The sequence below is a fragment of the Notothenia coriiceps genome, unplaced genomic scaffold, assembly GCF_000735185.1.
Source record: "Notothenia coriiceps isolate Sejong01 unplaced genomic scaffold, NC01 NC01_scaffold00037250, whole genome shotgun sequence".
Lineage (NCBI taxonomy): Eukaryota > Metazoa > Chordata > Actinopteri > Perciformes > Nototheniidae > Notothenia > Notothenia coriiceps.
The window spans coordinates 9,715,802-9,743,075 of NW_011369951.1; the positions used below are offsets into that span (position 1 = coordinate 9,715,802).

At 39.8% G+C, this 27,274-nt stretch overlaps 2 protein-coding genes across 3 annotated transcripts in view; both read left to right on the forward strand.

Moving 5' to 3' along the window:
* The window catches only part of LOC104966875 (secretory carrier-associated membrane protein 1), a 397,416-nt gene that overhangs the window by 323,409 nt on the left and 46,733 nt on the right, over positions 1-27,274 (forward strand). The window lies entirely within an intron of this gene.
* Positions 104-16,371, forward strand: arsb (arylsulfatase B). The gene is made up of 8 exons (XM_010796172.1): positions 104-565; positions 1,955-2,141; positions 2,224-2,414; positions 3,089-3,296; positions 6,240-6,483; positions 7,612-7,682; positions 13,477-13,608; positions 14,356-16,371. The coding sequence occupies exons 1-8, from the start codon at positions 320-322 to the stop codon at positions 14,619-14,621; spliced, it is 1,545 nt and encodes a 514-aa protein (XP_010794474.1). The 5' UTR covers positions 104-319; the 3' UTR covers positions 14,622-16,371.

Genomic DNA, 27,274 nt, shown 5'->3' on the forward strand with positions numbered 1-27,274 from the left:
TGATTGGCTGTTTTTTCATTCACGTGATTGTCTGATTTTTCCAGCCCTTTCATTGGCTACTGCAGTCAAGGCAGTGTTTTCAATCTGAAGGACACGGAAGTGACACCTAGACGCAGTAACTTCAAAACTTTAGGGACTTTTTGTGTGTGGATGTTATAACGAAAAAGAGAAGAAGTTATGACAACCTAGCTCTAAGCGTTTTACTCGCCATGTTTTTATTTTTTCTACCGTTGTATAGCCTACCGGATTTCCTTATTTACATTGTGACAGACGATTTGGACTTAATAGAGCTCTGCTGAGTTCTTACCTGAGACTAACGATGGATTACCCGCTCTTTTTAGCTGTGTTTCTCGTGAGCTCCTCTATGGTGTTAGCCTCCCAGCAGCCCAACATCGTGTTCATCCTGGCAGATGACTATGGTTGGTATGATGTCGGCTACCACAGCTCAGAGATCCGCACGCCGAACCTGGACAAGCTGTCCGCGGGAGGAGTCCGCCTGGAGAACTACTATGTCCAGCCTCTGTGCACCCCGTCCAGAAACCTGCTGATGACCGGGAGGTACCAGGTGAGACCCTCACCCTGAGACCCTCTCCCTGAGACCCACACACTGAGACCCCTGCATGGCTGGGTTTCTATGGATTCCTGCAGGGTATAGTGGTCAGAGAAGTATCTAGATCCTTTTGCAAAAGTATCACACTCTGAGGATACTGCAAAAAGTCATGCATTCAAACCCCAAGTTGATTTAAAACTAGGAAAAGTTAAACAATTTTACCATTATTTAAGATGTTTTTTATTAATATTAACAGGTTTTTTGAAAGATTCACCCATACAATTAATTTGCTTTGGCGTATACATAAAAACAGTAAGAGGAAATACATTGTAAACAAGGAACAAATGTAGAACCATTTTATAAACTATACTAACAACTTAGTTATAAATTAAATACTAAATGTTCACAAGAAATATAAATATAAATACAAGTTAGTACAGTAGGAAGGATAAAACAATTTTAAAAACGTGTTTTATTTGCAGTATAACATAATTTAAAAGTGCGTACATTTTAGAGTTTATTACCGGTGCATTATGGTGTGTGTTGCATTTTACTGCTGTTCATTGGTTTAAGATTATGGCAAGGCAAGTTTATTTAGACTATTTATTTTATCAATAAAAAAGGCTTTGTGAAGATTCATTTTCCAGCTGATCAAAGAATGTTAAAAATTGTTTATTTAGCTTAAAAAGTAGTAACAATTTGAAGAAACTAAATCTAAAAAGGAACTATAACTCCCGTCAAATATAGGGAAGGGATCATCATGATGACAAGTAAAGTCCAATGTATGACTTTGTGTTTGTTTATTTTAGTGTGTTTAATGGGTTCAAGGTTCTTTATTGTCAAACTAACATAGCTACAGAGTAATTATGTAGTTGAAAATCTTAGGTCACAGGCTTCTCCAACAATGCAACACAATAATACAGATAAGCAGACAATATTAAAACAATATTAAAGTATATTATATTAAAATAATACAAAAATAAAGGTTTTTTAAAAAAAAATGAGAAAAGAAAAAGTGGAATAGTGCAATACGAGTCTATATACATGTTATTGGAATGATATATTAGATAATAGATAAATAATTACTAAGTAGCAGATGAATGTTATGAAATTGTTTCAGCAGTTCAGTTGCTTAACAGTCTTATTGCCTGCGGGATGAAGCTGTCTCTGAATCTGGTTGTTTTTAATAGAACTTTCCATGGGGAAAAGTTCAATTTGGACATTGTCGGAAAGTACAAGAGGACAACGTCGTTATTTTGAAACTTTAGTTTGCATCACTGTCGCCTCAGAGGCTGTCTGTTCCCCTTTCGCTATTTTAGATGTTGCTTTGTCCCATTTTCACAGTCTATGCATTTTCAACAAAATGTATTTCCTAACAGTATATGTTTATTTCAACCTCCTCAGATCCGCACCGGCATGCAGCACCAGATCATCTGGCCCTGTCAGCCCTACTGTGTGCCTCTGGACGAGAAACTGCTGCCTCAGCTGATGAAGGAGGCGGGCTACGCCACTCACATGGTGGGCAAGTGGCACCTGGGCATGTACAAGAAGGACTGCCTGCCCACACGCCGGGGCTTTGACACATACTTTGGTATATCTAATTATCACAAAGCATTTCATGTAGTTTTATTCCCAGTATTACACATTTCTAATTGTATTATTTTGTGCTCCAGGTTACCTCACAGGTAGCGAGGATTACTTCACTCATGTCCGCTGTTCTCGGATTGCTGCTCTGAACCTGAGTCGCTGTGCATTGGACCTGCGGGACGGAGAAGAGGTCGCCACGGGATACAAAGGAGACTATTCCACTGAGCTGCTCAGCCTGAGAGCCACCAGCATCATCACAAAACACAACTCTAACAAGGTGACACACACTCAAGTCACACACCTGCACAAAGTGTCACAGTGTAGAGCATTAAGTCCTGATCTGGATGATCTGATTAACTTTATTTCTACTGAGTTATTTATCCTAAAAAAACACTAGACACTCAAAGTATACAGTTAGACTGAAGGGGTTTTCCTTTTTTTGTTTATATATTTTTTATTAGTGATTTGCAGCTCATATGTTTGCTTTTGGCCAGTATAATGCTTCCCTTTCCCTTTCCCTTTCACTGTTTGTTTTATCATTCACAGCCACAGCAAAGATCTCAACAACAAAAAACCTCAGTAGTACCCTACCTGATACGCACAAAACAGCAGGCAGAAAGAGTGAGAGGCTGGCTGGTGAACATACAGTAGTGGAGGATTTATCAGTTAAAGAAACAGATATTTCCCTCAGGAGTTGGTAGAGACTTAAACAGATGTTAAGGAGATAGAATTGGACTTTGATTAGTAGAAACAAGAATGAATGATCCATAACTGCTGGATGTCGAAATAAGCAGCTGTTTCCCATCAACTTTCGATATATCAAAATGTTTGCCCTTATAATCAGTTCCTACTTTGAGGTAATACAGTATTTTTTGGTTGCACTCACTACTGTTGTTTACGTCAGAAAGTCACAGAGAAGTTTCCTCACATGCTGTCATCTTCATCTTTCAGCCACTCTTCCTGTACGTTGCGCTTCAAGCAGTCCATGCTCCGCTGCAGGTGCCCGAGCGCTACCTGGCCCCCTACAGTTTCATCAAAGACCCCCATCGCAGGCAGTATGCCGGCATGGTGTCGGCCATGGACGAGGCCGTGGGAAACATCACCCTGGCCCTGCAGCAGGGGGGGCTGTGGGACAACACCATCCTGGTGTTCTCAACAGGTATGTTTTACTGAAACGCTAGATAATGACCAAAATGTATTTTGTAGAATCTCATGGAAAAATGTTAAGATCTAAGAAAGGCTCTCTAGATCATGTTACTTCATCAGAGTGAACTCCTGAGATTTAAATGAGATCCACAATGACAACAACTTGCTGTTTATTTGCACATAAATAGATATTTGGTGAGCTTCTCTGTATCCGTCTAACTCTTTTCTAGCGTGCCAGATTGGAAACCCAAACCAGATCAGTGAGTGCTTGATAAAGAGCAATTACAATTTAGGTAAGCAGACTCAAAATCACATTTACTTTGTGCATCAAAGCCGGTTTTCTAGGGTTGAGCGGAGTTTAGATGAGTTTATTGAGTTAAAGTATCAGCTGGTTAGATAATGCACTTTACTAAACAACGTGGTCAAGAGGGAGGCACATGAAACAAATATCCTTGCAAGTTCATTGAATGCACTGTTTCCCAGGCAAGGTTAATCTTAACATAGCTCTTGTAATGCTCTAAATGTCCACTAGAGAGCAATGTTTTGTTGTATTTATTCTCACAGGCTTTAACGTCAGAATCTCTGACAAGCTGGATGTGAATATTTAAAACAGAATCACACTAAAGGAACACTTTCATTTGCGTTTATCTTCAAGCACACATCGGAAGTCTCTGTATGGTTGAACCTTAAAAAGGACCCGTCATATAGACCTTTGATGAAGAACAGAATAAGGCAAAGAAGGGGGCATGCAGCGTCGTCTAAACATCTGCCTGCTCTCAGGTTTCCACATGTGGAACCTGTAATGAATTGCATCTGAAGTAGGTAACTCCTTTGAGGGTTATTTTTAAAAAGGGTAATTAGAAGACTGGAACAATGCTGCAAAAGTAAAGTGCAAGTTTGTCTTATGGCCTGCGGTGGGTGGCCTGTTTCATTGTTCTACACATTTGGTTGCCTATAAGTGGAAGGATTCAGCCAGCCATGTGCCGGGCAGACTCTGACGGAGGAAAAACGCCAGATACTTCCTGCTTTCTTCAATGTGATGCAATGGTTATGTAAAAGTGACCAGGATATAGTGTATAAAAGATAAACATCCTTTCCCGAAATTAGTCAGAGTAAGGTCTATCAATTGCTCCATTATTCATATCTACAATTGTTTTTGTAAGCTGTTATAATTGACCCAGATGAATCACGCTCAACAGGAAGGAAATTAACCCTAGCGTTGTAATTCCTCCATGACGAAAGTTTCTGCCTTTACTGTAAGCAAATGAAGCTCAAGAGCATTAGGTGAAACTGGAGGGGAAGCTGGCGAAGAAAAAAGAGAGAATCGGCCTGTAGAGAGCCAAAGCAGCTTGAAAAGGCATTAAGGAGCAGACGGACTTTTCCAGAACAGTTCGGGAATCGGCACTGACTACTTCCTGGACCCGCATGACACAGAGAGCCCTGCCTCGATGTGATTGGACAAGTGTGTTTATACTGGACAGGCTCATTGGGATGATGACAGTCACTCTAACTGCTGTGTGTGTGTGTGTGTGTGTGTGTGTGTGTGTGTGTGAGAAATGGATGGACATTATGCTGGACTGTTTGTCTAACAGGGGAGACAAATACTGTAGATGAGCATTGCTGTATTGCTTGAATGCTTTATGGGTAGCATATTCCTGTCGTTCTACAACTTTGGTTCGGACTGAAATATCTTAACCACTATCAATTGTGTTACAATGAAATTCTGTAAGACATTCATGCTCCTAGGAGGATCAATCCTACTGACTTTTGTTATTGCCAGACTTTTACACTAGAGCCACCATGGGGTTCACATGTGCGACTTTAAATGTCTCTTCAACTACTGAATCAATTGTTATTGAATTAAATGCAGACATGAACTTCCTCCTCAGGATGAACTGTTTATTATGCTTTCTGTGGTTTTCCCTTTCCTGTAGTGTGTTATATAGGTTTTTGTGCATGTAAATGGTCTGCAAATGCTAAAATCCCCCCCCCCACACTGCCTGAAACGCCTCAATTGGACTGCTTTTGTTTACTTCTGTAACATAGTGACATCAATACTTAACACTTGCACTTCTATTGGCTTGCAACAGAAGTCCAACACACTGTACCTTGATAGACTAAAGGGCGGGACATCTCTAAGCTGTTGACTAATCACAGCAGATCCGGCCCTCTAACCAATCAGAGCAGACTGGGTTCTGGTTTCAGACCGAGGGTGAAAAGAGGTGCTGCAGCACAGGCAGTATGAGAAAAAAAAAGCATGTAAACATGTCACAGTAGAGAAACTAAATACAAATATAAAACCTGAAAATGAGCATGATCTGTTATACATACACATAATATTTTATATTTCATCGGCCATCATCAGGTCAAAATGTAAATAGTCAAACATTTTTTGATTTGACTAAATACCTGCAGGTAATAACATTCCCACCAGCCTTAGCAGTATTAGTGCTAAGTAACAAATGTTATCATGCTGGATGGGCTAACTAAGGTGAGATGATTAGAGCCTCGCCTTTAGTTCAACATTACAGAAAATATTACAATATGTAATGTAACTACCAGCATGGCTTTAGGCCCTTTTACTAATGTGTGTTACTACTGTACATGGTTCGGTTGTAAGGGTAGTGGAAACTATATTTTTTTGGCATTTTATCCAGCAGCGTGTTGCGTCTTCAAAGGTATTTTCTGTCTGGGGTAAAAGCAACATTACCAACATTACATAGGAATATCCGTTTGGCTGCTCTCTCTTCTCCACGGGAAGAACATGGAATCTGCATTCTGTCAAATACTGCATTAGTGGTATTGGTTTCTAAACAGAGCTTACAAGGCTGTAGTCTTTTTAAGCATTTAGTACACAGTCACCTCCCCAGATCTCCTCTTTATGCCTTTTTCTTATATCTACTGATTTGAAATCCCTTTGTCTTCTTCTACTTGTGACATTACATTTTGTCCCCAGATAACGGAGGTCAGACGCTGAGTGGTGGCAGCAACTGGCCGCTGCGAGGAAGGAAGTGGTCTCTGTGGGAAGGAGGGATCCGGGGAGTGGGGTTTGTCGCGAGCCCGCTGCTGAAGCAACCTGGGACCGTCAGCCACAAACTCATCCACATCTCTGACTGGCTGCCAACCCTCGTTGGCCTGGCCGGAGGGAGCACCAAAGGCACCAAGCCACTGGACGGATTCAACGTGTGGAACACAATCAGGTGAGCTGCTGAACTGTAAATATTTTTCACACATGTGGGATTTGAATTCTTCAGCTGAAGACGTTTCTTGGGTGGTAGGTCAGAGTTCACAATGTGAGTGATACCAGCTCTTAAACCTGACAGCCTGCCCTCTCTCTGTGCCTCTTTCCGATCCTTCCCCCCATGTGCTCCAGCTCCAACTGCCTCCGCCTGTCTCCCTGACCGAGCGTCTTTTTCTTGTAGGAGCCCTTGCTCCTTCAATAAGCCCTTTGTTACTCCGGCAATGGGAGCTCAAAGAGAAGGAAATTCCATCAGTCATTCTCACACAAATCTGTAGTCCTTCCATCCCTTTCTTTTCTCCCCTGATCCTCTCTCCATCCCCTCCTCTGCCTCTAAGAACTATGAAATCCTGCTTTTGGATAAACTCATTATTTTAGCTACAAATCCTTTTATGTGGGAACATACCTGAGTATTCTTTTATCCGTAGAATATTGAATTGTGCTTTGTAGAACACTGCAAAGATTGAGTTATCATGCAACTGGTGACACACCACAAACTACATTGCATGTTAATAGGTACTCAGGTCATCACACAGGCTGTCACCGACCACTACATGACTGACATGTTATATTTGTAAACTAAATGTGGACACAGTGAAAGCAGGGGAAATGAAGGGCTGCAGCAGAAAATGCTTAGCCTGGACCACAAACTACTACTCACAGCCTCCACTTGACCTGATTGGCTGAAGCACGTCAGCTGACCGCTTACTGCTGCCGGTTGCCCTGTGTTGTGCAAAACAACACAGGGCACAAACTGCTGTTTGTTTTCACTGCTTTTTACAGTTTCATTTTGTATTTAATTGGCCTGTTACAGAAAACAGCAGCTTGGCCGGCGGAAAATAAAAAAGGCAAATTAGGGCCCAGAACAGTAGGCAGGCAGGAGTTATTTTAGTTGTGTTATCAGACACTGTGGTCAGTGAGAGTAGTGTGCTTTCTCTGTGGTGGAGTGCGGTCAGAGCATACGACTGCATGGTGAGCAGCTGGTTTAGATTTACAGATCCCCGAGGATTTTACAGTGCATGAGTCAGACACGGTGTTGTGTGTGTTAGTTGTGTATCCATATGTTTAATGGTTACTTTTTATCTTGCAGCAAAGGCTTTGCCTCACCCAGACTGGAGCTGCTGCACAACATTGACCCTCTGTATAATGACATCGCTCCGTGTAAGTTCACATGCTTCATTATTCATAAATGGGGTTTTTCCCCACTTTGTCCGCACTGTGATTTATATTCATCAGAACATATAACACGTAATACCTCCAGCAGGGTTTCATTTGTGGATTTGGACAAAGTTGAGGTTGAGTTTCATAACTGCACTGTGGTGAAAAAGTGTGTGTACATGTCACTATGCACTCATTCAGATCTGGTAAAGAGAGGAGTCTGACATACATTTTGAAATAGGATCTTGTGAAATACAAACGTTGGCTGACACAAGCTGCAGATATCCCACCAAAAAGTATTCACTGCAGCACATACTGCCAAGAGGCTGAGATCATTACACGTCTTTATAGAAGTCTGGGAACTCCGTTTGCATTCAGTCGTTTTGCAGCTATATGTCTTCTGTGTTTTATTGAGAAAAGGAAATGAGGAGAAAATCATCCCTTTCTATACAACATTCTGACTTTAAGGATAATTTGTATGTATGATAAATGTATGGATTATTGTGGATTTTTTAATTATATGCTGCAATAAGTAAAAATATATACATAATTGAATAACATTTGAATGTTGGACAATGTGAACCCTCATTACAGTCTATGGTTTGTCAGCCAGCTGCCTTAGTCCAGACTGAAATATGGCAAAAGCTTTATGTGGGATTTTGTTAAAATATGGATATAACAGCGACCATTTTTTAGACACTGTCCTGGACGACATCCACAGTGTTGCACTCTGTTGTTCACATAAAAAGACACGGAAATAGTCGTGTCAAGAGAAGTTCATATCCTGGACAGAGACCCTGTCTAATCTGATTATAAAAGGTGTGGAGGAGAGGGGGATTCCTGAAGATATTTCACTTTGTAAGAGTATACTGGCAACCTAGGGCTGTGGACTTATACAAGTGAGAGCGACACTGTTATTGTTAGCGCCGTGTGAGTATGTCAGTAATTAGGGCCAAATGTGATCCTGGAGACACCGACTGCAGCGAGAACTACCAGACAGGCTGAGTGCTTTGCCATGTGTTTATTAGATGTCAATGCAATAATGTCGAAACAAACCAAGACACAGTCACCCGAATGAATTCAGAGTTTGATGATGGGTGTGGTCCGAGCAATTGCGGCAGAATTAGGAGATGAGGAGGAGGTTTTTGGTTTCTTTGCTTGATTTGATGGGATGGGCGGCTTGTCTGATCACATTGAAGGTTTGGTCTCTAGGGTGTATGTTCATCGTCTTCGCTGTCTGACTGGAAATAAGACTTGGACACTCTGCTCCATCAAGACCTATCTTCCTCTGTTCCATATTTTAGCTCCTTCTCCCTAAAGTCAGCTTTCACACTTTGCAGCCGAGCAGTTTTGGCCCAACCTTTCTTCGTTTGCTAGATCAAGTCTATTCTGGTTCAAATGATAACATTTGATCCCAGCCAATTATGATGCAAGTCCTAGATATAAAAATTGGTAGGTATTTTTGTGCATGTAAATGGTCCGCAAGGGCTAAAATCCCAAAGTTCCCCCAGAAAGAGTTTCCCCCCCCACGGCCTGGACTCCTTTGTTTACTTCCTTAACATAGTGACATCACTACTGTATGTAAGACTTGACCAGTCACAACAGAGCTGGCCAGCTAACCAATCAGAGCAGACTGGGCTCTGGTTTCAGACAGAGGGTGAAAAGAGTTGCTGCAGCACAGGCAGTATAAGAGAAATAAAGACCTTTTGAACATTACAGCATGGAGACATGTCACAGTAGAGACACTAAATATAAATATGAACCTGAAAATGAGCGTAACAGGACCCCTTTAAAATATCCAGTGACCTCTCATCCTTCAATCTGTCATCAGAAAAGCCCTTCCCAGCTCACACTGGGAGAGAGATGCAGGATACACCAGTCATTAGTCTGTCTCAAGGCTGACAAATATAGACAGACAACCATACTCCTGCAGACAATTTAGCTAATTGTTAGAAAACCTCATGTGTTTGGACTGTGGCAGGACACCAGTACAAACTCATGGAGAATCTCTTTTTAATCCTCATTAATCAGCCAGTGACACACATTTGATACAGCCTGTTAAGATGATGAAAACCTTGTGCTGCCTATCTGTGTTTATAAAATCTATGACGTATGATGCTTGGTTTCTAATGTTGTAATTCTACTGTTTTCTCTCTCTTCCCAACAAGTATCAAGAGGCTCATTGTTTGAGCCAGTATTCACAAATACGCCAGACATCGTGAATCCAATGAACTCAAGTCAAGGCAGACAGGGGCCTGAGAATAGCATGGAGTTGCATAACGTCCAACTAAACTCACATTGAAAGTCAACGCTGAGTTTATTATGGGTGTTTGAAATGTGTTTGATTGGATTAAGAGTTTATGAGGAGAGGAGAGGTGATTCTCACATGCAGATTATTATCACTGGATGTCATTTTGGTTGCTTTATGAAGTACACGTCATATCTAGCCTGTGAAAGTACATTTTACATGGAATAATCATAAGAAACTTTCTGTGTTTACAAATGTAATCTGAATCATTTTTGTGAATTGGCTTGATTGTCTTCACTTTTTGGTTATTTCTTTGTGATTACTGTACCTCATAAAATGCTATTTGTTATGCTGTTGTAAGGAAGGCTGATTACACAAGGTTGAAATTGTAATCAGTCTCTGTTGAAACTGTAATCAGTCGACATTGTTGAAACCTGAGATAGTCGATGTTTGAGGTTCAGGGTGTGTGTGCTTACAGTTTAAGCTTTGTGATTGTGGGGAGGTTTCCAGGAAATTGGTCATGTGACTCCCTTTTTTTGTTCGGCTGTCAGACACAGTGGAGTGGCCTCATTCTTGTCTTAACCACTTAATATTAGGTGGTCCTGGTCTGAGGCCACTATTTCTGTCTCTGTGGAGAATGCTGCACCTTTAGTTACACATTCGAAAATAGAAGAGGTAAAAGGAGGAGTGCATTTTTGTGCTGAAATGTTTCACAGATGTGCCATAATGGGCACATAATGGGTCGTCATGAGAGTAGATGCATACCGCTTCATTCATCTCCTGGACGTACAGTACTTCTCTTCTCTTCAGCAAGGGGTGGTAGAGGAATTATCACTGATAAATACCGTATGGAGCGCTGCACTTTATTTTGGTGCAGGAGCCGCTTTCTAAAGGGTCGTATCTAGTTTATTCACTGGTGTCTATCATTTGAACCTTTAAGTTATTACAGATTACACTTCCTCCTGAGTCAGTGTGTAAAAGTGGAGAGCGCTTCTTTAACATGTGATGTACAATATATTCTGCTACTAAATTTATAGTCACCTTGAAAACTTTACAGAGATCTGGTTTCAGTTTCACACACACCTGGTATCGTTCACTAGTGGGGGGGGGGGGGTCATGATTTTTAACAGTAGCAACATCCTTTTTTTAAATCAAAATCAAGGTACAAAAGGTATGATTACCAAAACATTTGCAACAACAAATGTTGTAACCCTAACCCAGTTTTTATAGTTCAAAACAGCATTAATTGATTCATTTTGGTCACTTGAGCATGTGGAACAAGCTGTGAATACAACCATGACATATTATCGTCTTTATAAATCCAATGGTTGCCTAGTTACACATTAAGTTGGACATAGGTCTGATATTTCCCCTCCCTTTTTGCTGTGATATAGTGTCACCAACTCAAAAATATATTCAGCTTAAAATGCTGTTTAATGTACTTGTCAGCTAGTTGCTGACTGTTTCTGTCTTCCGTTGAAAGAGTGCAGTGATGTTTTTCCGAGATGTTTTTAACTGAAAACAGCTGTCTTCTGCAAATGGAGAGGTTGATGGGAGCAGTGCGACAAAAACATTAAAAGGTGTGTGTAGAACAAACAAAAAAGTTGAGTTAAAAGGTGAGACAAATCTCCTTAAAGCTGAGTTAATTCCCTGTCGTTTGAGTGACTAAAGTTAACACCTTTAACATCTCATCTCACATCTAAAAAAAGAGCTCCTGGGAATACACCAAAATAGCCTGTTTTGACTGAATACTTTATTTATAGTCCCGTCATTGATTTGTCATATTTTTAGACACTTCTGTTTACACAGCCATAAGCGAGCAGAGCTCAAATCACCCTGAAGGTTTACTGTCGGGCATCACCGTCTAAATCATTTGAATGATAAGAGAGTGAAGAACGACACTGCTGCTTTACAAGCGTCCATGTTTTATGTTTGAGACTTTATTGTCAACGACCACAGTGACAGCCGGCTCCTCCTGATGCATTCCAGCCTGAGATTCCTCTTTTCCTTTCAGACGGCTCCACTTTCTTCCCCTTTTCTCTTTCTATGCTTTCCTTTTTTGGCGTTTTCTCCATTTAGCTCATGAAAGAGCTTTGTCCCCTTTTTACATAGTTTCTCCTTTCAAGTTGCTTTTCAAAATCCCCCTTCTTCGCTCTCACTCTGTGTGAGAAGAGGGATCCCGACTAAATGGGTCACAGAGGGGTCCCTGAACTTCTCGCGGAGGAACCCTGGACTTGGCCCAAGCCTTAAATCACCCCCAAATATCCCTTCTGCTCTCTCAGGGTCTCTTCCCACTTTCCCCCCGCCTTTCCTTTTCTTTGAGCCCATTTGTGGATTCTCCTGCTTTGGATCCAGATGAGCAGGGCCTGGCGTTGAGGCACTCATGCAGGAATGAATGTAAGAAATGGACAGTATGTGAGTTGGGGTTTGAGGTTCCTTTCCTTAAAGAAGCAAAAGCTTGAAATTCAATCTCCCACCTGCTTGCATAACACCTGAATCTCGCTTGATGTCAGGACTGCAGTTTTCCCTTCTCGTGTAAAGGACATGAGCTCTGCAAGTTGTTTACACAGATCTGGTGTGGTTCGGGACTGCTCTGTGTTGAGAAACCCAGTTTAATGCATGTGAGAACAATTAAGAGAGCCGCATGTAATTTTCCGCAATGATCAGTGAAGATTTCAATGTCAGAGTTTTTATCATGTGGTCGCAAAAACGCTGAGATCGGAAATGTTTTAATTCTCCAGTCATGTCGCTGTGGTTGAATCCACTCCATAAAAACAAGCTCCGATGAGAACATTGGCTTGGTGTGGGTGGGGTTTGTGTCTATAAGCAAAGAATGTGATGAAATACTTGTTTTCGACAGCGTTAGGACGCAGAAATTACTTGCAAATCTGTCTAATCAGGACCATATTGTCGGGGTCAAACACAGCATGAACCTGATAATACTCTCAAGACCACTTCACTTCTGGTAGACATATTCCATAAGAGGAGAAATGGATTGTGGCAGGAGGCTGCAGAAATGTCTGGACACCCTCAGAACAAAGGCCAATTATTTACTTTTGCCTTGACTTGTGATACTGGCCAGTTTGTTCTCGTTTGAACTGTATTAAAAATCTGCCCGACAGCAGTAATGGCAAATTATTCATTGTGCTTGGCAAATATGAAAAGACTGGTGCTGAGTTGACCACAGTACCACCATAATAGTCAAATTCCTCCTAAAACTTTAAGGAAATGAATACGTACAATAGTTTCTGTTCTTAAAGGGAAGTATTGTTATGAAGTGCTCATTCCTTCAGCTTCAATGTTGGTTTTACAGCAAGAAAAGAGCTCTTTCTTATTGGTGTATTTATTTTGACACCTTCACTCGATTCTCAGGTATGCACTGACTTTCGGTGCCAGTCTACCTTCCCGTATGGTTTACATGGACTTCCACAGAGGGCGTTTTGTATCCAGTGGTAGTCTAATATCGTTTTAATCAGCGGGAGCTAGTTTTAGGCATATTTTTAGAGATGGATGACCTCCGTGATCAGCTCCGTCCTCTCCTCTCTGCAGGTCCTGGCACTCAGCGCCAGTCATCCTTGGCTCAGGTGGTCAGCGGAGGCTCCTGGGCCAATTCTGGCTTCAATGTGTCCATTCACGCCGCCATCCGATCCTCCAACTGGAAGCTGCTGACGGGCTACCCAGGTCCGTATCTCCTGACAACCGTAATGACATGTTTAGTCTAAGTGCGAAGCGGAAAGTCAAACACACAGTTCTTATCTGTGTGAACAGCGGTGGAAGACATTTCTGGATCCCTTAGTAAAGTCAAAGTATTTTTATATAGAAGTATAAAAAACACCCCTGTGAAGCTGGTGTTGGTAGAGCTAGTTTAAACTAGTTTTTATACAGTAAATGTAATCCAGTGGTTCCCAAAATGGGGGTCAAGCCCCTTCAGAAGGTCACAAAATGAATCTAATGGGTGGCGAATGGATTGATTGAAGAGTAAATAAAATAACAGTTTTGACAATCATTCTGTATAGCATTACTTTGTAAAATATTGAATGAATATATATAGTATATGGTTATAATAATATACATTTACCTCTTTAGGCCTTAAATAGTTCTTTAAATGAGGTTTTCAAATGTCTAGCTTAGACAAGAAGCTTCAACTAGAGCAGGTCAGGCCATACATCAAACATATTGGGAGCCAGTGATTTAATCCAGCATTTTATTGAACAGGTTTATATTTTATTTGTTTTTTTATAATAAATGTATCTAACAAAAAGTAACAACAGCTCTCAAACAAAGGCAGTGCAGTCAAAATTGTATTATTATTCTCTCAAATGTGGTGAAGTAAGTTAAAATGGTACTTTAATACAGTACTTGTGTTAATGTATTGAGCTACTTCCCACCATGGTTGCCAATCTGATTCCTTCATCTTATTTCCTCCAGGTTGTGACGTTTGGTTTCCGCGACCCGGGCACAACAGCTCCGATTCAAACCCCCCCCAGACGGATCCACTGAAGCCCGTAATGCTGTTTGACATAGAAAAAGATCCGGAGGAGAGGAATGAATTATCCGCTCACTTCCCCACAGTAGTAGAGTATCTTCTCACTAGGCTCAACCAATACCAGAAAAATGCTTTACCGATAAACTTCCCCGATGAGGACCCCCGATGTGACCCGGGTCCCACTGGAGCCTGGGGACCCTGGGCATAGGGTGGAAATGACAGTTATGAATGCTGTAGCACTTTGTTAAATGTGAATTTCAGCAGCAGGAATCTCTTCTGCTGAGAAAAAGAGTAACATTTTGAAAGACATTATGATAGTGAGATTGAATGTATATCAACTTAAAGACAGCTGTTTTTATCCCATTATTATTATTTCCGCTTTTGTTCCTTTGTCAGTTGTTTATTGGGAAAACTTCTAGCCTGTTGCATGGTCAAAGAAAGATCCCATATCATTTTGCAGCGTTGTTTTTCCCTTTCGTTTACATGGTGCGATAGGGCATTTGGCCTTGGCGGAGGTCTTTGTTCTCCAAGTGCCTTTTAATATTTGCCAAAGACTTTTTATTTTTCGCCAACCAATGGAAAAAGCCATTAATTGACTGACTGGTACTGCCATTACTATTGATCGTTGTGTCCCAGCTCTGAAATGCTTACAGAGGTTTAGTTAAAGCGATTGCGTAAACACTGTTTGCTACACATGTTGCTGATTTGGAAAGACCTTATCTCCCTGCTGTTTGCACTTCATTTATCTACTGTTGAGAAGCCGCAGGCTCCTTGTATGTGTCAAACAGAAGGACTGTTTTCATACCTGAGAGACATATTTCACCAACCAATCTATGGTGTCTTTTGGGAGGTTTTGAAGGATCGTACAGGAGAAAGCAGATTGTGTCATGTTATATTTACATCTTGTTGCATGGCCACCCAATGTCCAAAAAGGTCAAATTTTTACTTTCAAATATATTTCCTTAAATAAACTGTGCTTTACTTATTATTATTGTACTATTGGTGCACACTTTGAAACTGTGTACTGGTTGTACTGTAGCTATGAATCCAAGTTATATGATTTGTTCCGGAAAACAAATACTACATAATAAAGAGGCTTCAAAATGTAGTGAAATGGTTTGTAAAAAGACTGAATATTCATATTCTTTGTGCTGAAATGTAGTTAATTACAAGTGCTTTTTTTAGTTTACTCGTTCCCCTTCCAGTTGCCTTAACGTTAACAATTGGGTTAGCAGTGTATTTCTGTTTGGAGGTTGAAAATGTGAGGAATTTCTTCACATGCACTTCACATATCCATTATGTTATGGCTTCAACAAAAACTCCCACATGCCAGTCATTCATGAATGTGCAGTTCTCACGGAGGTGATTTAGATACAGTTATGGTGATACATCTTATATTTTCTTACTACATCATATATTACAAAAAAAATACTAAAGGGTAAGGAAATCTCAGACTTCCAATTGAAGGATTTGCATATTTGGAAGTTAAACAGTTGAAACTAATTTCCTTGATACATCCACCCTCTTTAACCTTTGGCCTCTTGGTGATTGACCTCCCACTGGCAGCCGCATGCAGACAACCACAGGAAATACTCCCTGCAGAGAGGGGGCGGCCCGTCCTAATGTGGGCTGTGACCCTTGACCTTCCATGTATATTGATTGGCAGCGAAGCAAGCAAACAACAATGCTGGTGACCGTGGAAAACATAGGGCTGTTTAGAGTCAAATGTCACCGACTCTTGTTTCCTTTATAAATGTGTTTTTTTGGAACAATTGTTTGACCTATCACTCTAAAAGTCAGCACTTTGTTGTTAATATTCACGTTGTCGTTTGTGCTCAGCTGATGGCATAGTTTGATATGAAATCATAAGCTTGACATAGGTCTATCAGTAAAGGAGTAATGGGAGTTGTATTTTTATTTACTTTGTTGCCAAGTGTTAAATGTTTAGATACCACTGTTATCTATAAACGTGAATCTACGGAGGGTTAGCTTTGACAGTTAGCTTAGCTTAAGGAAGAAACAGCTAGTCTAGACACGTAACTTTTATAAAACCATAATCATTTTTACACCGTAGAGTTTTTACAGATCAAACAAAACATATATAATCTGTTTATTAATGTGCTTAGAAGTGATAATAGGCAAATCTTTCTAGAAAGAGCTAAGCTAGCTGTTTCCCCTTGTATTGAACTTTTATTCTTAGCTAAGCTTAGTTAACTCTATATATAACTGGCAGAAAGGAGAGTGTATCTATTTTTCTTTGATCTCAAAGAGCATTTTTGAGTGGTTTGACAAATCAATTTTGACTCAAGTCTACTCTTAGCTTTCTCCAGAGCTTTCAACTCTCTGTCACATGGTCTTCATCAATGTATGGAGTTTGCTCTGTTGACATGTGAGCTCAATTGCTGTAATGATTTAATCCATAACACTTGATGATACAGTTCTAAATAAAGCCATTAAGTGACCCTCGAGTTGGGATTTTTCCGTCAAAAAAAATGCTTCCAAGGCCCAGAATGAACTTAAATGCTTAATTAATGAGTGGCTCTTGAGATTTTAGGTCGTATTTCAATTAATTATTTACTTGGTGACAGTTCACTCCATATGGTTCACCCAAGGCAAATGTGTGATGCCACTCACATGCTTAACATTTAAAATCCTATTCTTGCTTTTTAAGAATAAGAGGTTTCTAATGTAGGCTGTATACACTCAAGTGCATATGTCTAAAAAAAGTGGTACCAAAGCAGCTGTTAAATGGAATTTAAACAGGGATTTTGATAATGGGTGACTACCAGAATACCACATGGTTATTTTATGTTTCTGGGAAAGCACTTCTTACATTGCTGAGGCTACAAATTTGTCATTCGCTTGTTCTGTTAGTTTACTCTACAATCAGAACTCTGCATTTAAAGATGATGGGATAGCTCACTTAATTAGATGTTGCCACTTCTTCTTAAACCCGAGGCCTACGAGTTTCTCAGCTCGACAGCTCACCACTTTAGCACTTCTCATACCCCGTCTGTGGTGAACAACCCCTCCTGTTATTCCATCTTGTCATTATGAGTGTCACAACTCATCTCTTCATATTTTTTCAAAGTGGTTTTGGTGTGTCTTTCACACTTAATCCTGCCTTTTGACTCGGGCCTGTGAAGTCTGCCTCACAGAGTGACAAACACACTCTGATTTGCCTCTGCTGAATCAACAATGGGATTCACCGCCTCTGACGTCGCCTCCACCCCTTTACGTTTTGTTTTTTCAGCTGTAACAAAGCTATGTGTGCCACAACTGTGATGCCCCTGAGAGATATGACAGTGTAAAAAGATATGATAGCTGTCGTGAGGCTCTGATGTTTTTTGATGGTGAGATGGTGAAAAAATGTCTGCCACCCTTGATTCCTCTCTGGTATGTCCACAGGGAGACATTGAAGGTTTAAAGTGGGACTGGAATTCCAAACAAGATTGTGTCTTTCTGCTGCCTGACTGTGAAAACAGATTAAAATCATACTGACCAGTGCAGCCAGGAATGTGTTGAACCTTGAGGGGGGAAATCCAACAGCTCATCACACCTAACCAAAAATGTGTTGGAATTGCACCATAGATTTCAAGGAGGCCTTCTTGGTCCTAAATTGTTATGTAATTAACATTTGGTTTCAGATTCACTCTCATATAGCAGAAGGTGCATCTTATCTTGCTTCTTCTTAATTAACTTTTAAGAGTAATTACAGAAGGAAAGCTTTAGAAGATAATAACTACATTCCTTATTTAACATTATGATACCAGGTATTCAGCATGGGAATGGGCTTAGTATACGTCCCCTACATACAAAAAAAGATATTCAGTCACACTTTAGATTAAAACCCGCAAATTACAATTCAAATATTCTGTCAAATATACTTAAGTGGTCAGATAAAGGCAATAAGAACAGGTGAAAAAGTAATGGGACATTAAACAACAAACCAAAGTATTGGACAAATTCAAAGTTTGACCATTGAGGAAAAGTCACCAAGTGAAGGTAATCCATCCTGATATGGCAATCCATCTGATATAAAACTAATGTCAGTGTCATGGTAGAGCTAGAGGAAAAGTGTGAGGATAACCAAAGTCTGTATGATTGATCCTCTAGGCCCCATGGCCATCTGTACCAATTTTCATGGCAATCCAAACAATTGTTAATTTCTGTATGCAGGAGGAATAGCTTGCCACACGTCTCAGTCAACTGGTCTAGGTTCTTCAACTGTTCTCTAGACTTGTATAATAATATCACTTTGAATACAAAATAATTACAGTAAAGGCATAAACAGCAGTCTCTTTTCTACAATGTCCTTTGACATAAGTATGTCAGTGAATCATGGTTTTAAGATAAATGATATGATATAATATTGTTTTGCACAGTAAAAGTGCCTTGTCCCCCAGCAACAACAACACTGTAGCCTGTAAGTACAAAGTAACTACATTTTCATTCATAAAAAAGATTAATCTTTTCAACATATTTTTATGTAACCCCTTTATTCCCTAACTTCTCCTTTTCTTGCCTTCTGAATACATATTTTTCCAGTTAGGTACCCAGAATAGGTTCGTTATTGATCCCTCATATGCAGTAAATCATTATACTGTAATTGGTGGGTTGTATATTGAAAAATCTTTCAAATGGCTACCAATCAGTTGAACAAGTGAGAATTTAAAGATCCACATTGGGAAGCTAACACTGTAGCTCAAACTGCATTTATTGGACAGATTCAATAATGTATTATTTGTTTTAAATTATATATTGTATTGGTGTTTCCTTTGCACTCTTTTGTGCTTTCATTCTGATTGTCGAACTGAAGGTCAGTGAGGGGTTAACAATGATCCCAGGAACTGATTGATGGATAACATCAAGGCTGGTATTATTGACAATAACTGCAGAGCTGTTTGGCTCCCGCACAGAGTCATGAGACTTCCCTTGTGTTCTCACTGCATTCAAATTGGATTTGATTGACCGCGGAGCACAACAAAGAGGGCACAGAGGTCCTGGCTCCAGTTGTTCCCTTCTCAGTCTCAACAGTCTCAAAATAGTCCATTCACACTCGTCCAGTGTCGTGCAAAGCATGCATCACAAAAGTTATTGTTTTGCACTATTCCTGCACAGCATCACACTGAATTTGTTAAGAATAAAAGATTGGAGAGTGGGAATGGTGCATGCAAAGACACATGTCTGGAAATAATGCTAAGTCTGCTTTCTGCTGTGCAGCATACTGTATAGACAGACATGTTGGACCTGAATAGATGTTTAGCTCTCAGAATGTGAGCTGGGAGACTTTAGCTCAGCTGTTAGCCTCCCAGTTAAGGTTAAGACTCAGATTTAGAGAGAATGTGACATGCAGACTACACCCAAATGTAAATGCTATACTGTGTAAATAGCTTGATTTAAGGGTGAGAGATCCTTAAGCAACAACTCCTTTAGTAGGTGCAGAGGTCGGTAAGTCTGCAACTAACAATGACTTTCAGCATAGATGAATCTTTCAGTTACACTCAGGATTAATTGATTCATCGTTTGGTTTCCATAAAAAGTTAACAATATCATCACGATCATCCAAGTCCAATTTGATCCCATCAAAATCCTTGTAGAACTGTTTGCAGTCCAATAAGCATCAAGGTAACACTGTGAGTATCCATGCATAACTATTCATTTGACTGAAGTGGAACACTTTTATATAAGCTATTAAAGAGAACCAAAAGTCTGTAGATGCCTCCATATTGGCAATAACTGATGGAAAGTCTTCAATCCACGAATTATTAAAAGGACTATTCAGTTGATTGCACATTCTGACCATGAGAAGAAAGCCCTTTACGCTATAGGAAGAAATGGCTAAAATAACATACACATAATGAATCAGGTCTAGCTCTTCAACCATATAGCTAATATGCATATTGTTGGTCCTTATGGCATAGATGTCATCTTAGTCAAATCCTCTTCAATTTAAACATGAATTAATTTGCATGTCATTTATTGTAAATCTAATGCACCTGGCTCCGCCTCTAATGAAACAGCAATTAAGGATACTGTTTCCAGCTGCTTATAGACAGTTTAGATACAAAGTAAAAGCATCTAAACAAGCTTTAAGTAACTAAGTAAAAGTACTCAATGCACAGATTGACCCATTTCGATATCATGTAAACTAATGTTATGGATTTTAGTTATTGATGCATTAATGTTTGACTGAAATTAATATCAAATGTAACCAGTATTTAATGCTTTCAAAAGAGTGGATAGAGAGTTAAGTAGCATTAAATGAGGCTAGGCTAATACTGAGTTACTTTTCTATCACTGATTTGTCATTATCAGTGATGGGAGAAGTACTAGGTCTTGTACTTTGTTAAAAGTAAAAGTCTTACAATCACTAGGTTACTCAAGTAAAAGTACAAAAGTATTGGCATTCAAATATACTTAAAGCACCAAAAGTAAATAATACTCATTATGCAGATTAGTCCATTTCAGAATAATATATATGCTATGTTTTGATAACAATGATTGATGCATTAAAGTGTTATCAAAGCTGGTAAAGGTGCAGCTAGTTGTAATGACTTTGTATACTGCAGGGCTTGTGAATTTACTCCTGGTGTAACTAATGTCTTATTTAAGTGTTGATTATATTTCACATAATTAATAAAAAAAGGTAAGTACAAATTGTTCTGAAGTATAGTACTTGAGTAAATGTTCTTACAGTGTAGTTATTTCCCAACTCTTGTCATGATGTTTGCATTGGGCAATAGCTTTTATTGCAGTAATCTTGGTTTTATGCAGCTCATTTTCTGAAAATGAAAAACTAAATATGTTTAATCACCTGCAGCAACACAGCAGTGGCTATAAACATAGATTGTAATTGCATATAGTGGCATTAGATAAATAATGCATGCTCCTGAGTGCAGTGCGAGCAGCGGTGATTGGAGGATGTGGGAGGGAGCTAACGGCTGCAGTCACTCCCATCAGCGGTAGTCTGTCCGGGTGCAGAAGAGAGGGACGGAACCATTCATTCTTCTGTGGTTCCTGGAAGAAAAACGTGGAGGATGAAGAAGACACACTGAGATAAGAAAACAAAACAGGACAAACCACGACAAATTAAACTACACAAAGAAGAGGACACAAAAAGATTCAGCTGGATTTCAGAAGCGTCGCTTAAAAAAAACGCATCGGCAGCAGTTACACGTAAGTAGTGAAACTCTTTTTTAACACGACTTTTCTAGAAGAACAGAGACATTTGTTGCCTGTGAAACAACCCTTCGTTGCAGAATATCAGACACACGCTTTGTGACTTTTTAACTTAATGTTTCCACATATCTTATTGGTGTTATTTTCTCCAAGAGCTAATGTGAAGGGGAAACTCGTGGCAGGAAAGCCGAGCAGACTGATGCTTTTCCAGGCAATGCAGCAGCACATATGCCCCCTATTATGTGATCCAAGTGTGACAGTTATCAGTGAGAGTAACGCATTTAAATCGTCCATTATTACGGGTTTAATCAATATGTTGTCTCCAACATCTTTAGAAAACTGATCATGCACATGGTTTAAAAAAATTGATCAATATAAGAACGGAAATGGGGTTTGAAGTTGGACTGTTGTCATCAAGAGTTGACACACATAATCAATTTATCATAATGTTGACAGCAAATCTTCACAACTCTTAATTTAAAATAGGGCAATGGTATTCCTTTCTTTAAAAAGTCAAATATCAACATAGTTGCCAATAAATGAACAAACTAATCAGCTCTGATGGGAATAGTAATTAATTACAACAGTTGTATACAAAGTATAACTTTAAACAACTATTTATTTGCTTTTAATTAATCCATTTAGTCAGACCTTGTGCATCATTGCTAGAAAAAGGTGGAGGGATGCATATATGAACAAAACAACTCTTGCTAAGTCTATAAATGTTGATTAAGGTCCTTAAATGATGTCTCCAAAGCTCATATTACTGTTTCAAAAATAATTGTTTTGTTTGACCAACAGTTTAAAACCATATGTGCACTTCAAAAGAAGCTGAAAAGTAGTTATTGTTTTGTATTTTGTCTTCTAAAAAGACTCAAATGAACCTATTAAGCATAACATTCTCCCAGCTCTACATACAACCAAGTTTGGGGCGTTTTCCACGGGGGGCCTATCAAAAGCGTCATTAACCTCAAAACACCTGATCCTTGCACTGTGTGTCAGCGGATATATTGAAGGTCTAAGGTTGCTCTGCTGTTCTTACTTCAAGAGAAAGTCAGTCACTGGTCTTGACAAAGTGAAACATAGATTCCTGTCATGTGTTCATCTTGTGTTTCAACAATAAACCAGGTCTCACCTGTAGACCTGTGTTTGTGTGCGGAAGAGAAAAGGCACCTGAGGGCTTTTCCTTTTTGTATATGAACTCTTTGGACCATAATTGAACCACATTTAGGAACAATGTTATCTTCATAGGAAGAGCCCTGCAGTACTTTGATTTCTCTCAATAAGAAGCTTTTCCACGTGTGATGCTCTTTTTAAAAATTTTTAAAAGGCAAAGTGTTCATGAGGAATGTTGTGTTTTTGATCCAAACCCCAGTCACTGATGCATGTGGTAGTAAACATCAGAGCCTGGACTGTCTTTTTCTAACTGGAATTTGCTTTCTCTGCAACTAGATCAACACGATAGGTGGTACTTTAGTTGTTATTGTTTTCTTATCATGCTAATTGTTGTTGTTCAATGTAGTGTTGTCACTTTAATACCAGCAGCGGTTTCGCTCATGATTCTATATTCCGTAATTAGTTTGAGACATTTCTTTGTAATTATTTTTTTTTTTTCAAAGCTTCAGATGTTTAATGATGCTTAGGTCATCACTAAATGAGTGACTAGCATTACAGATGGTGGTTTGTTGGAGTTCACTGTCAGGGTTTGCCAGTGGTTTGAGTGTATGTGCCAGTGCACGTGGTCCCTCAGGGCTCTGTGTTTGGCCCATTAAAAAAAGGCTGGCCTTCTTTCATTACGACCCTTAGTTTTGGCCACAAGAAAAGTGTTCCTCTCTCTTGGCAGCATGACAGCGCAGATGCTTAGGGAAAGTTATTTTATATCTTTTTTTTACTCTCTTTTCCTTAACTAAATGATAAACTTCCAAAGCATGGAAATAAAATATTACCAGCCCTGTTTTCGGTGCAGTTTTGGGAAAAAATAACTACTCATTCATTGAGACCACATCATCTGCCTTTTGTGCTTTTTCTTGAGCTTTGATGGCAGTGTTTTTGTTAATCCAGGATGCTGGCTGCAGTTTATGGGATTGGGTCAGCATATGTCTCCTGGTATGAGGACTGTATCATTGGAGGATTTGATCTACATCTTCTCCATGCCTGATGGAAATCAGACCTGGGCACTATCCGTGTGTGCTTGAAACCATAGCCAGTGCTGTGGTGTCACCATGACCAGAGTGTGAAATCCACTAATTGAACGGCTGCTCTTGTGTCAGAGGTTAAACCAGATGACTCCGGCCGGCTGGGACTAACATCTGGAATACAGTTTGTTACACTAAAGCCCTGCTGTGGATATCCTCCAGTTTAGATGGCCCTGATAACAAGGCTGGTTTATATGCATCGTATTTCCTTAGACTACTGTTGGACTCTTACATGTAGTTAGGATAATCACTATCCCGGAAACATCTGTTTTTGACAATCTGTGCTTTTTTTTATTCATTATTTAAACCCGACAGTATTCGTTTGTTTCTCAGCAAGTGCGGTTAATAAAACCTTCAACAGGAGCATCCAGGAAACCAACACACACAGTTTTTCTTTTATTGTGTGTTTCTGTATTAAAGATTGTTTATTTGGCTGTAAAATTGACGTAATGTCAGGAAGTGGTCTTAACAAATCAGACAAATCTTAACTGGGTCACATTACGTTATAAGGTTTTCCATTGCAAACTTCTAAAAGGAGCTGTGTGTCTAAGTTTTTTATGTTTTTAATAGAGCTGCTCCAGAGATGGTCTGTTTTACCGGTACTGGAAAAGTCTGTGTCACAGTCTGAAAAGCATCCGAGAGGCTTTGTTCTCGGACATTTTCCTCTGTTATCCGTCTGAGGGCTGTCACACAAAAAACTCAAGTTTGAACACATTTCAATCTAACGTTATTTATTTTTCTTGATTTAATTTGAACTCAACCTATGAATCCAGCCAAAAACAAAAATGCACAGTAGATTTGATGAATGAACAAATTCTTCATCCGTGCCATAAGCAAAGAAATACAAATCTTTCAAACAGTAGTTCCAGTTTCGAATATGAAGTGATTGCAGACAGAGAGCTCTTACTGGTTGTGTACTTTGTTTATACTTTCTAGTACATGAATTAATTAATTAAGTCACTGAAATTTGGTCCGTTAGTGAGTCGTAATGTTAGTTTTGGTAGCTTTCCAAATGAAATGCTCATCTCTACCCTCCATCAACCTCTGAGTTTTATGTCAGTGAGTTACTGTGGTTTTACAACTTGCCAGAGAGCAAAACCGAAGCTCAAACTGTATCACATCCATGTGAAATGTGACAGTGTCCAGCAGCGTTTACATGATGAGTTTTCTCATGTGGCCTTTTGTTCTTAAAGGGGACCTATCATGCAAAAGGCACTTTTTGATGTCTTTTATACATAAATATGTGGGGAACTCACGCAGCGTCAGAAAATAAAACCCTCTGTTTCCTCCTTACCCAAATCTCTAAAAACGGGGCTACAACGGAGCTGATTCAGATTTGTGTCCGATATGACTGAAATGTAGGCTGCATGGCTTTACACCCACGGCCCTATCAGAAACAATGCTCGACTGTTTTGGACGTAGTATGGTCGGGCATGTTTACATCGGCATCGCTAACACTCAGAGCTAACCTGTACTGCACAGAGCATGTGTGTGAAGAAGCAGGAAATAAAAAGGAACTCACCTTGCAGATACTGCGGTGATGAAACGCCATATCATGGATTATCAAGGATTATTTCTGAAACAGTATGGAGCTCAAAGGCTTTCTCTCTTGCCGGTTATACCACAAGGTGAGTTCCTTTTTATTTCCTGCTTCTTCACACACATGCTCTGTGCAGTACAGGTTAGCTCTGAGTGTTAGCGATGCCGATGTAAACATGCCCGACCNACACCGGGGACACATATTCATGTATAAAAGATGTACAAAAGTGCATTTTGCATGATAGGTCATCTTTAAATGACTGGAGTTGTTTAGTTGATTGATTTTAGACTAGCAGACAATAATAAGGATAGCGATAGGGACACATACACGTGTCTGTTGTTTCAAAAGAGTGGAGTGATCTTAAACGCATGATGAAACTTAGACAGAAAGAGTTCATTTATTGAACAAAAATGACAATTAAATGTGATGATTTACTTTCTTTTATCAGTTTATATAATTTAATAAAGTACAATTGAACCCGTACTATTTCCACCAAATGTAGACTTTTTATTAAAGCAAAAGTTCAATATATTATCGGATTTCCTTTCTTGCTAAGAGGTACTGTATATGACAAGGTTGAAAACACTCATTTAGGTTTGCACTAAGCTAGACCTAGCACACAGATACGTAGCTTAACTAGAAAGTGAATATATTTCCCTAAATGTAAAGATTAAACTTTGTCAATGAAAAATAATAAGCTGCAACCCCTGTTTACAAAGAAATTAATTAATAGACTAAATCTCTTTGTGCTGATTGTCTTTTTCTAAAACAAACTGTGAACCAACTACAGCTTGATAGCAAATTATGACATTCAGCTGTTACACAAACACAACGTGCAATCTTGTGTATTCTGCTCCATACAGCTTAAAGCCTTTTCCATGACCTATGCCAAACTGAGCATATGATACCGCCTTATCGCACATTACACACAGACTGCCTATTGTGGAGGGTCATAACCCTTAATGATTAGCATACAGCTGTGAGCCTGAGCTCCCAGAGTGACTACGGTTCCAGCTAATCAATATTCAAACATGTCTGATACAAGACTAGCTGGTTAAAAGAAAAATACAGGATGCTTGGCAGGAAGGAAAACACAGGAGATGCAACGCTGAATAAGAGCCATAAACTGAATTGAACACAAGAAGCAGAGTTTAATGAGCCTGCAGTTGCTCAGGGACTAGATATAGTGCTGGGGGCCATGCAGCTGCAAAACGCACCGTCCGTCTGCCGTGCTTCCCCCTGAGACTGACCCCCCGCTCGCCACAAAGGAACTAAACCCACTGCAGATTCCTTCTCCTCATTTCACCCGACAGGAGGGTCCAGCTCCCCCCTCTCTGACCTCCATAAGTCATTCTTTGGATGTCTCTTTCTATTGGAGAGGCTATGTTCCACACAGGCCTACACCCAATAGGCAGAGGGGACAAGTGTAGGATGAGGCCTTTGTTATTATGGAGGACCCCACCCTGCTGGTTTCCCAGTAAACGGCAGGCTAGAGCCGCTGGAGGTAGATGTACCCCAGGAGAGGCTCATCTTTGGGAGCCACAGGGGGGCCGAGAGGACGGGAGAGAGTCAGAGAAAATGGAGGACGAGGAGTAAGCAGAGGAGGGAAGGGTGATTAGCTCAAGCGCTGCCTAATCTAATCAGTGTGCATGACTGCCCTACATGGGGGGAGGGGGGGGGGGACACACACATAAAGATAGTACAAAGGTTTTGTATCATTCTGTGGAGGGTTAGGAGAGTTAAATCAGTGGTTTTAAAAATCATGCTATTTTTAGGCAATAGCATAGGTCTCAGATACATAAAAATATATAAAAAAAAGTGTTTTGCTCAAAATACCAAACAGATCACCCATTCTAGCCATGCCTCATATCCCTCTGTTTCACTTCCCGTTTCAAAAGTTCTGATTTTGGGTATGAAGTTTAAAAAAAAAAAAAAATTGATAAA